This window comes from Erigeron canadensis, chromosome 5 (genome assembly GCF_010389155.1).
Source record: "Erigeron canadensis isolate Cc75 chromosome 5, C_canadensis_v1, whole genome shotgun sequence".
Taxonomy (NCBI): Eukaryota; Viridiplantae; Streptophyta; class Magnoliopsida; order Asterales; family Asteraceae; genus Erigeron; species Erigeron canadensis.
In genome coordinates this window covers 27,061,219-27,074,154 of record NC_057765.1, presented here as the reverse complement: position 1 = coordinate 27,074,154, position 12,936 = coordinate 27,061,219, and the positions used below count along the sequence as shown (strand labels likewise).

The 12,936-nt window shown below is 29.7% G+C and overlaps 1 protein-coding gene across 1 annotated transcript; it reads right to left on the bottom strand.

The window, feature by feature from the left end:
- Positions 1 to 9,987: 9,987 nt before the first annotated feature.
- LOC122601978 (ethylene-responsive transcription factor ERF109-like) lies at positions 9,988 to 11,000 on the bottom strand. Its single transcript, XM_043774710.1, has one exon. It carries the CDS (start codon positions 10,967 to 10,969, stop codon positions 10,115 to 10,117), a length of 855 nt encoding a protein of 284 aa, XP_043630645.1. The 5' UTR covers positions 10,970 to 11,000; the 3' UTR covers positions 9,988 to 10,114.
- Positions 11,001 to 12,936: the final 1,936 nt, after the last annotated feature.

Sequence of the window (12,936 nt, the reverse complement as noted above, 5' to 3'; positions counted from 1 at the left end):
CTTTGTTAAACGAGTCCGGCCCGATGAGGGTTTTATGAGTTTGTTTTTAGGCTATTTCCAGCCCTAGCCTTAAACAAAAAGGCAGTAAAAACCCATGGTCCAAATCGGGTTTGATCGAAAAACCATGTAGGATCACCCAAATAAAAGGAATATTCTGATTTTGATTTAGTTTATCTGAATAATCATACTACCCAAAAATCTCGCAACAAACCATTTACCTATTTGTATGAGATTGTTCGAATAGTTGTGTATTTTGATTGTTCCGTTTAAGGTTTAGAGATATTTAGAGTTGCATCTAGTTGCTCAACTAACTTTGTTTCGGGTGGGACGCATTTAATGTTGTTCGACATCAATGATTTGTTCTTCTTTTTCTTGTTTTCATGTATGTAATTTTAAAAAAAAAAAAGAAAAAAAAAGTGTCTAGAAAAGATCAACCCGTGGGGCAATGACTTGGTACAAAAATATATCTATCCACAGTCCGCACTTTGTTGCATATATCTATCCACAGTCCGCACTTTGTTGCGGGTTTTATAATATATGTATGAGAAAAGTGAATATAAGACTGTCTGGCACCTAACTACTTAAGTTTAGGTGTGAAATCTTTTACATACTAATTTTTTAATATTTGTTGAATTTTAATTAAAACACATGACCTCCTTGATTTTTATGGATTAAAAAAACAATATGTGAGTATGAGGCTGTTATGCACTCAACTTGGATGAAAAACCTCTCACATATTAATTTTTTAATATTTTGAACAAATGTATGGGCCCCATGATTTTTATGATTTTAAAAAATATATGTGAGAGATTTTTCACCCAACTTAAATACCTAACAGCCTTATATTCTCATCTCTCGTATATACAGACTTGACATAATACAACTAGACCGCGATTTTGGATGCCAAAGCATTAATTTTACTTGATAATGGTCATCCCAGTATAAAAAAAACATTTAACATTTAGCTCCTCAATATATAACAATTAACTCCTCTAAACTCATTAAAAAAATACAATATGTTGGATCTTCGTATAGTTGGCCCATATCCAGCTACAGCACAATGTATATAGCCCATACCAAATTCCTAATCCACCCATTAAGTGAACAAATACATCATTCACTAAAGATTCAGTAATAAATAGCCTTAAAAAATAGTTTAAATGTATGCCTATTAGGCTATTAAGGTCAGTCTAACTGGTCAGAGATATTCCTGATTTTACCCAAGGTCTTGAGTTCGATCCTTAAAGATGGCAAAATCTTGGGGTTAATCCTTCTGAATACTTGTAATGACCCATAGTCAACATCTCATTGTCTAAGGTAAATGCAAGGCTTCACCATTATACGGTGAGGTTTCCCTGATATCGTATGCCGACTGAATGTTCGGAAAAAAAATTCATTTAATTATTAATATTTAAATATGAATTATATATTTATTTATTTTTTAATTTTTATCATTGATTTAATAATGCGTCAATTATTCCTTATTAGAGACTGAAACGACCTAAAGAAAAAAACATGAATTACACATTTACTTTTTATTTTAAACTTAACAAAATATGCGGATGTTGGTTTCTAAAAATATACCTAAAAATATATTTACATAATTTTTTTAATCTTTATATTTTTTTTTTTGGTGCCATGTATCAATCATTCATTATTAAACACATGTTTAGGCTTACTTTTTCTTTTTCTTTTTCTTTTTTTTTTACACATTAAGCATTTTTTTTTTACTAAAATTCATGATTTATGAAACCATGCCATCATGCCATCATGTATTATTATTATTATTATTATTATTATTATTATTATTATTATTATTATTATTATTAATGTTTTTACTTTATTAGAAATCCAAAAGATGTTTTTATTATTATTATTATTATTATTATTATTATTATTAATTAATATTATGTTTTTAATACTGTTGTTTTTAAAAATTAATACGATAAAAAAAACCTAAATATATTTTTATTTAGGTAAAAAAAACCTATATATATATATATATATATATATTTGAATATTCATGTCACGGGACGGCTAGCCGTTACATCCAATTGGGCAGGCAGTCACTAGCGACCGATCCACGAGTCAGGGAACCACAGGGGAGGGAAAACCACACTAATTTAACCGCTACAGAAGGCACGACGGTAAATTGAGGAAAAACCTTTGATTGCTCGGATTCGAACCCTGGTCTCTCAGGCCCAAACCTTCATTACAACACAGGGATGCCACTGCGCTATTAAGGCAGTTGCAAAACCTATATATTTTATTTAGAAACCGACATCTCCGCATGTAGAGTAAAGTAAAAGTAAAGTGAAAGTTTCATGAATATATACCGCCGTTCGGGCACCAACTCGTCTCCTACAAAATGACATATAATTACTTTAATAAATAAGGTTGTATTTAACGTGTATAAAAACTTGTACTTTTCATATTAAAAACTCACCCCTTAAATTTTATGGTATATATATATAAATAATTTATGCACCTTAAATACTTAGGGCTGTATTTAGCAAACCCCTAAATAAAAACATGTTGAATACAATAAACGCACGTGAAAAATGGTGCACAATTATGTGGATAATGTAGCATCCTCAAATTATGTCATTTTCTTTATTTTTAAGGAATCATTTCTCTATATTTCAAGCCAAGTTATTAGCTTGTGTTCAATGACTATCGGTTTAGGTAGTAATGGTGAATCGTCCACTGATTTGGATATGTGAAGGCTATAAGTTCAAGTTCGATGTGGTTAAAAAAAATAGGTTTCTTAAAATATTAGGTTAAGAAATATTTTCATATGGTTTTGAAATATAATCAGGTGATACCATTAATGATTATATTCTTTTATTATGTCATTAATCCAAAATAATTAATTGTTATGAAAAAGTATTTAGCTGGTGAAGATTATTCATGTGTATTTAACTAGCTAAGCAATCTGGGTTCAACCTGAGCATTGTAATTAAAATTTTAAAACCAAAAAAATGTAAAAGAATGTATGTAAATTTTGTTATCAATATATTATAACTTTGATATAAAGATAGTGAATCGAACACAATGATACATAAAAGTATTTATTGCGTTAACAAAGTATAAAAAGCTATTCCATAATATTATATATAAAAAAATTAAAAATTTCTTTGTTTGAAATAAAAGATTAGGAATTTTAAATAAGCATTTAGTGAGTTTTTTTTTCTTTCCAGGTATGACATCATAAATGAAAGAAACAATGTTTTAAAAATTGTGTGATCTTGACACATTATAATCTTTTTAAAAATACTTTTAAAATACAATCTTTCTTTATTATATATAAAGATTAGTTTCATATTCTAGATTTTTTTATATAATATAATATAGGGTTAAATATTTGGGATATATGTAACTGGTATACTTTTCTTATTATGTGAAAATTAACTTTATCAAGTTCATTGTATGTAATTAACTTGCAAAATTATATGTTGGGTTCCGAAAAAAATCATAATTAAGTTTAGATCATTATTATGATAACGATAAACTACCTCCCGGTGACATGATGATAAGATATCTTGATCTCTTCAGCAAAAATTTTAGATCTGGTTATGTTAAAGGAACTTGTTGAGATTAGTAGAAATCTGAAATGATACCTGTGCAATGAGGCAGCGAAAACGGGTGATGGTAACGGCGTTGTCTGCAGTGGTGTGGTTGTTAATGTAAAAGTTATTGATGTAAAAGGGTAATGTAGTTATTTTAAGAGTTGAAGAATATATATTGTAAATAATTTCATTATGGTTTAGGTGAATGTTTTTAATTATATTCAAAGGAAGTAAGGCTATATATTTAATGGAAAGAAATTTAACAAACCAACAATAGTTAGTGGTAAGATGGTTGTTCTAATGTCATATATCCTTTGTTCGAGTCTTGCTTACAACAACTATAATGATTTTTCAACATTTTAATAAAATTGGGGGTATTTTTGACTTTTTAATGGCTTAAAGCTTAAAGGAAAAATAAAGTCCTTTGGGAAAATGATTCGTATTGCAGACTTTACCTAAGCTTAGGTACTGTTACTTTAAAAAAAAGTTATAAATTAAACCTTTGAATTTGATAAACATACATACCCCTTGAATTTTACATAATCTCTCCCTGAATTTTACATATCCAGCCCTGCTTTACCTAAGATAGGTATTGCATGTTTTACCTAACATTTCCCCTTGTTTTATAAGGTTTAAAAATATAATCAAAAGTTATTAAAAAAAACCTTAGGGGTTTTAACAAAGAAATGTTTATCACCATTGAAAGATGGGTATAACATTTTATAAATGCAAAATAAAAAAAAATTATTAATAGAATCATTATTAACATCAGCTTAAAAAATCATAACTTATATGTCAATCATGTGATACATTAAGTTGATAATTAAGCGTTTTTTTAAGTTCAGTTTATCATTTCTCTATTACCAATGGGAGAATTATTATAAGGAAAAGTGAAAAGCCAATTGAGATATGTGGCCCATTGGCCTAATTGACATCGGGGTCCTTGTCGACTACTTTGTAGTTTACTTAACAGAGACCGTTTCAAATCTAAATGCACCACAATCATGAGCCATGTACTCACTCATGTTTGAGCATATACTGTAAATGTAAAAGTGTATTTTATGCTTATGAAATTTAAGTTGAAAACCATAATAATTCACTCTTTTAATTTAACTACACGAGGCAGTGTTAAATTTTATTTTATAGTAATTAGATCAAAATAATAATGTCATATATCTTTTTAACTTTTTAATATTTAATTTTAATTTAATAAATGATATTGTTAACTATGAAAAGTAATTCTCACATTTTATAATTATATATATTAATTACTTTAATAATATAATTATACAAAATAATTCATAAATTTTAAATTATCTTTTTCAAAGTCACTTTTTTTTTTTTTTATGTATAACTTTTCCTTTTAGTTTATGTGGTACGCTGTTATAAAATAATGCTCTTAGGGGTAAGGATGTAGTGTCAAAGTTGTGGCAATTTGGCAAAGAATCAACCAATAAGGAGCCGCCACGTGTCCAAGCCAATTTTAGCCAAATATTGCCAAAGTGCATGCTATAGTGCCAATTTTTGCCAATTTGTCAATTGAAAAAATTTTACAAAACAAACCTTTATTTAAAACATTACATTTATTAAACTTAGAAACCACAATACAACTAATTAAAACATTACATTTATTGAAAACATAAAACACACAAATACTTGAAAATAAAAAAACAAGATCACTAAACATCGATATCTAGATGACGACGACGACAAGAATTCAGGAATTATATACACGGGTACTTCATCGTCAAACATTTTGCCTTATGAAATTTGACAGTTTGGTGTTTGATGATAGTATAGATGTTTGTTATTTGAGATAGTAAATATGTGATAAATATGTGTATGTATATATAGAAGTTGAAAAGGGAAAAAAAAAAAAAAACATTACAGACGCTCCCAACGTTCACTCCACAAAAAACAAAAAAAAAACAGCCACTTTCATACGCTTCCAACGTTCATATGCATCAGCCAAAACTAGCCGATCTTGCTTGCCAAACTTGCCGATTGTGCTTGCCGAAACTTGCCGATTCACGTGCTATAGTTTTGCCGATTTGCCGAATTTGCCGATGGTTTTAGCTGACTACATCCTTGTCCTTTATATAGAGTTTTTTTTATATAATATAACGTAATAAATGTTGTTTATAAGTATTCAGTTTTACATCGTTTGTATATTATGATATAATTATATAAAAAGTATAATCAATATGTATATGGTGCGTAGAATAATAAAAAAATACTATAAAAAGTTGTAAAAATGACACATCAGTACATCACCATTTTCAACATCTTTTATTTATGTTGTTAAATTACGATATTATAAAAATTTAACATGTTTTTAATTATATATATTTATTTTAACTCCATCATTTCTCTCTCTTTTCTTTGGATTTCCAATCATGACAGGAAGAGACATTACCGTTAGAACGACTGGACCGCGAACCCATTGAAGAACACTTGATTTCTTCCCTATCTTAGTTTGCCACACAATTTGCTACGTGGTTTTGATTTGGATGTTGCTTGTGGCTTACTGGCTTGTACTCTAGATGTTAGCATGATGTTGTTTTCCTTATGGGATCATACCAAAAGCATCACATAGTGAAAACCGGTGGCTCGGTCTCTATTGATAGGGATTTCTCTCATGTCTTACGTAAAGGCAATGAGTTTTTTCATCTCAGCTCTTTTGTAATCTTTGCAGGGTTCTAGTCTTTGTACATGTTGTAAGTTTATAATTTCATCGCTGAAAGTCAGTTTTCTAGTAGTGTTGTATCTGTACTTTTGTGTAACTAGCGTCTTGCTAGTTGCCTTTACATATTAATATATTTCTGTCGTTTTAATATATATATATATATATATATATATATGGGGATGTGAATATAAGGTTGTCGGGTATCTAAGCTTAGGTGTGGAGCACTCACATATTGTTTTATAATCTATAAAAATCATGGGGGCCCATGCATTTATTCATTAAACAAGAAATAATAAAATATTAGTATGTGAGGGGTTCCACACCTAAGCTTAGGTGTCGGACAACCTTATATTCTTTTTTCCCTATATATATATTCGCATATTACACGAGATAATAATCTAATAACATATCTCTATATATCATAAGTTTTGATTAGTTTATCATATTATTAGTTTTTTACTAGCAAATTATATTATATTATACATTATATTAAGAAAAATGGTTGTGAATAGTAACTCTCGCGTGGCGAGTTACTATCTGTTTATTTCACACCCAGTATCACTATTCGAATTTTGCCAAATCACTTCGCGTTCGGGTTTCCAAATAATTATATGGAAAACTTCTATTCTATTTTTGTATCACTATTCGGATGTTACCACATTGAATCCCGTTTGGGTATTAAATTGTGGGTTACTTCTTGGTTTCTTACATGTAATAAATCTATCCATAAAAGAACGATTGTTAACTAGGCGATTAAAATTTCAACGCAAATACAGTAAGATAACATTATGAGCGAGTTATTATTCACAACCATTTCACACCGCATATCACTATTCGAATTTTGCCAAATCACATCCCGCTCAGGTTTTCAGCTGTGGGTTACTTCTTGGTTTCTTGCATATTTTAACTTTTTTTGGGTTTTCAAATAATTAAATTGAAAACTTTTTTTTTACCACTATATATTCAGATTTTACTACATTAGACCTCGTTATACATATAATTGTTGTGTTAACATAGTAGTTTATTAAGATATCTCTCTTTTTTTTCCCACTTTGTATCACTCTATCTATCACTATAAATCATATTGCATTTGTTCACATTTTTAGGTGAGTGTGAACAAATTAAAATTTTTGTCACGCTTTTTAGTGTGTAAAAATATATTGAATTAAAAGTGTGTGGAAATTTTTACACACTAAAAAGCGTGAACTTTTAAATCTACACACTTTTTAGTGTGTAAAATTTTCCATACACTTTTAATTCAATATATTTCTACACACTAAAAAGTATGACAAAATTTTTAATTTATTCACGCCTACCTAAAAGTGTGAACAAATGCAATATTGTTTGTAGTATATACTCCCTAATTTATGCTTGTGAAAAACATGCTTATTTCCCAAAATTATTAGATAAAAGTTAATTAACTAGTGTATTTGTGAGCAAAGTATTAATTAACAAAATATATATATAGCACACAACTATTGTAACTCTCATAACTTTCCGCATTCTGGAAGTGAAAAAGAAGATTAACTAATGATAAAATCCAATATATCTAAATTCCTAATCAATCTGATACTTTGTGACTATCTATAATACCTTATAAAAAAAATGACATATTCTATATTAGGTAATTCTGTTTTTGAATTACCAGATTTGTCCTTGGACTTTTTTGTTTTTTTTCTTTATGTAACCACCCAAAATCTCTAACAGACCATCTTTTCCACTACTGTTGCCGCATTGTGCGGGTACCATTCTCGTTTTTTTTTTATTTATTTATTTGCGTCTGAAACCATCAATTAAGCATATATATTGCTGCTCTTGCATTTAATTTTAAAAGTCCAAACGAAACACTCAAGCACGCATGTCGTTATACATTCGGGAGGTGCACGTGCACTCGGATATGTGAGCAATTTCGTTACATGAACGAGTCCATATACGACTATACAGTGCCATTTAAAGGAGATTTTAAAGTACGAAATGAAAGATGTTTGAAAGGGAAAACCAAAATTGGACATTGCCAATTATGCTAAAGGTCTGTCTTTGTACCTTTTTATTCCATTCCTCATATATAATCTATGGATGCTGTATTTTGGCCTGTTTTTTGTTCAGTTCACAAAAATTTAATATCTAGCTAGATATTCTAATATTCTGTTGGATTGGAATATTGGATGCTATGGTTTACACCATAAAACAACGAAATATGATTACCTATAAACAATAGTGAAAAGGGATAGTTGAGATTTGATCAGTTTGGCCCCATCAGCCTACTAATAATAGAACAAAATCTGAAATTGACATGAATGGAGTCCTATTGGATCGTACAACTATGTTTCTTTAATAGAAACACATGTTTTAATTTAAATGTACCACATGCCAAATTAGATAAACCTCATGTTAAATTTTTTTGATAATATTGTATTAAGAGGTATTTGTCAATACTAGACTTATGTCCGTACAATACGGTGGCGTCGACAGGTGGCGGAGATGGTGGTGGTGAGTGGTGACAGTGGTAGGTCGGCAGGGGGGCGGCGATGGTGGTGAATATAAAAGTAATTGATGTTAAAGGTGATAGTGTAGTTATTTAAAGGGTTGAGAGATCTATATTGTAAATTTTTTAGTTAAAGGTATTATTGGTATATTAGGTAGAGATGTTTAAATTAATGAATAAAAGAGAGGGATATTTTTGTTTTTTAAAGGCTGAAAGTTTAAGAGAAAATGTTGATTTATTTTATTAGACTAGACAGATGCTCGCGAGATGTGACGGTAATGGTGGTAGCGAAAAAGGTGTGATGACGGCAACAGTGGGCAACGATGTGCGGCTGTGACGGTGATGGTGCCATGGTGGTAAATGTAAATTAAGTGATGTAAGAGGGTTTCATATGGTTCTTTAAAGGTTAGAGGATTATCAATATGGTAGTTTATTTTATTAAGAGTATTATAGGTAAATAGGTGAAAATATTTAAATTAATAAATAAAGAAGCTGAGTAATATGGTCATTTCAAGATCTTAATAACCTAAAGAGGGAGGAGATAATTTGTTTTATAGAATAGTATATATTAAGTTTTAGAGATCATTTAACTAATGTGTTCGAAAACACAATTAACAAAAAAAATAAAAATATAAAATAAAATATTCTTTAGTGCTGCATTTAAATTTATAGAGAAAAAGAACTTAATTGTTTAAAACGCAATTGTAAAAATGCAAAATCTATTTAATTCTAAACACCTCTTAATTTGTAACATCTCAAATTGCATTTTATGCATGTGAAAACCATGGTATATCGTTCCTACTATTCAATTATTATTATTCGAACTTTTTTAAGTTAGTGATAGATGCATTATCATAATGGATATAAATTTACTTTGTTTTGATTGTTGATTGTACTCGTTTACGTTGCACTTATATATTCTCCTTTTCATCACTATACTTTAGATAATATCTCTTCTTGTTAAAAACATGCTTATATATTTTTGTGGATTGGAACTACTACGTGTATACTCTATTTACTATCCATATTCACTAAAGATAGATAGCATGATGGCGGCAAGTAATAGAACTTGAAAATTTCCACATTTCCAAATTACAAATTAAATCGTACAACTTACAACAGATTGTGTAATTGGTTTTATGTCTTGATATCGGTGTAGGTGTACTCTTGAGTTTTGTTAGCATGCACCTTGCTATTTGATCGTTATTTATAATATATTATTTTTAAATAAAAATGAAAAATCTAAGTTTAATTTCAATCTCCATTCGTAAAAGTGGGAGAAATTTCATTAATAATGTATATATGTTTTTGAAACATACAAAATTACCTACATATTATCACACTAGCTAGCTACGTTGCATTATATAAATTCACTCAAACACTATGAACATTTCCACTAAAAGTAGAATCAGAAGAATCACCATTAAAATCCATCATAATATTCATCCATTCTTGTATATCTTGTTCCCCTATCCCTTCCAAGAAATCACTCTCCATGACATCCGCCGCCTTCTTCTTTTCAACCTTCTTTCTAGTAACCACATTTTCCTTCCGTGGCACCACTTTCTGATCACCATCACCTTCCACCGACGTTGACGTCGTACTCAAGTAATCCGTAAACGCAAAGTTGAGCTTCGCTCTTGGTCCTCTAAACTCGATAGCGGCTTTATCGTACGCTCTAGCAGCCGCCTCGGCCGTCTCAAACGTCCCTAACCATACTCGGGCAGCTTTTCTTGGATCTCTTATTTCCGCGGCCCATTTTCCCCATGGTCTTTGTCTCACTCCTCTATAATTTTTTTTCTTTTTCTTTATTGGGCCACCTGAGCCCAATAAAGCTTTCCTGCCATTATTTGAATTTAAATTTAAATTCATATCATCCGCGAAATAGTTGCATCCAAGACATCCTTTTATTTTGCAAACAGGACAATCAGCAACAACACCAACTCCAGAACCAGACGAAGAATTAGTAGTAGTAGTAGTAGTACTTGGAACAGGAAATCCCGAGTACTCGAATGGAGATGACGTCATCCTTGAATGATGATATTGTTCATTAAAAACATTTTCTGGACTTCCTAGGATGACACTTTTCAGAGCGTTGACCATGACCGAGGCTTCTTCGTCGTTCGTTAGTCGTCGCCACGGCAACATCGGTTGTTTTTGATGGTTGTTAATGATGTTTGTTGTTGTAGTTTCTTGTTTTGGTCTATTGATCATCAGCATCCTTTGCATGTTTTTTTTGTTAGAGAGAAAGTCGTATAAAATGTTTTGGTGGAGTTTGAATTGAAAATGAAGGAAGTCAAAGTATTTATATGGAAAGAGTGTTGACGTGGATGCCAGCTGGACACTGTTGGGACACGCATTTGAATATAGAGAGAGAAAGAATCTCCTGAAGAGATAAGCGCACGTGGTTATTGAGAGAGTGAGGTGGTGAGCTGTACTGCGTTCACACGGTTTCTTGGACTTTAGTTTAATGTTTCCTTTTTCTTCATTTTTTTCTTAGAAAAGTGGCGTGTCAACGTCATAATCCATTTTAACTTTGTAAGCATATATGTAACACACTTACACTTCTAGTAGAAGAAGGGTATGAGTCGGCTGATTATATATATTTTGGTTGTTTAAAATTATGCTCTAAAAGTACAATTAATAAGATGCAAAATGTTTCTTAAACATTTCAATAAAGTATTTAGTAAACTAATTACATTTTAAGTGTACTGGCATGCGAGCATATATTAGTTAGGGGGAAAAAGATATCTATCTATAATATAACTAAAATAGCAGATTGGAGGTACATTTGTCACCCTTAATCATCCTCTTTGAGCCTAATCATCTCTTCTCATTAATCTTTTATTTTGTAATATTTTATTTAATTATTAAATGGCCGACCTTATTATTAATTAAAAAAAAATTATCCTTAAAATTCTCCTAAAAATTATTTATCTATATATACAACTTAGAAAAAAACCCTCACATATTCTCAAAAAAGAAAAAAAAAAACTATGGCAAAAAAAAACCTACGATCGATTAACAAAAAGGTTTTTTATTTATATACTTTGTTCATATTTAGTTATTATTATTATTATTTAACATTTAATTCTTATGTTATTGTTATTGTTATGTCTTTTAATTCATTTTGTTTTTCATTATAGGTTCGTTATGGCTTCTTCTTCGATAACAAAAAATAAGACACAGTAGTTCATCTTGAAGATCTTAATACAACACATATTAACCATCATCTACCACTCCGTGTTGTGCATGTATTGACTGTTTCAGAATGAAACAAAAAAAAAATCAAAACGTTCGAGATGGTCTTTGTTGATCAATTGATATATATTTTTCAAGTTATTATACTTTGTTGCAAATTTTTTATTTAACTAAATTTGAAAAAAAAAAGGTAAACTGGAATCAATATTTATATGGAGTTAATTTTCATATGTTTCTTCTTTAGCTTTCGTATTGATTAAGTTGTGATATTGGTCATATTGATGGTTTCTCGAATTATATTAGCTTTGATTAATATATTTTAAAACTACTCATCCATTGGACGGGTCTGAGTACTACCTATAATTGTATACAATAATTAGTGAATATGTTGTGAATAGTAACTCGCTTGCATGGCGAGTTACTATTCGTCCATGTTCTAACCTACACCATTTTTCGGATTTTGTCAAATCGCATTCGGTTCAAGGTTTCTAATACGGGTTACTTCTTGATTTTTTCTAAATGTTTTTCCTTTTGGGTTTTCAAATAATTATATTGAAAAAGTTTATTTTTTTTTTGTAACTATATTCAGATTTTACCACATTGAATCCCTTTCAGGTTTAATTTTACGGGTTATTTCGTGGTTTCTTATATATATTTATTCTTTTGGGTTTTCAAATAGTATATCAAAACTACTTTTTTTGAGGTATTGCATTTGAATAAATATCATTTCATATGTCAAAGATTTTAACAAACATATATAGCGGCACCTCATCAATAACAAAACATAATCGTTTTCAGGTTTCCAAAACAATATATTAAAAACTTTTGTTAATTTTTTTGTGGTATTGTCTTTGAATAAATATATATTTTATATGTCAAAGTTTTTAGAAACATTAATCATCAATAACAAAAAGTAATCGTACTAATTAAAACCGCGCAACGCGTAGACGGAAACTATCGTATTTTGCCTTTAAATAAATATATTAAATATATAT

Excerpts from the sequence above, each read along its gene's own strand:
- LOC122601978 (XM_043774710.1), bottom strand. The coding sequence starts at position 10,969 with ATGCAAAGGATGCTGATGATCAATAGACCAAAACAAGAAACTACAACA.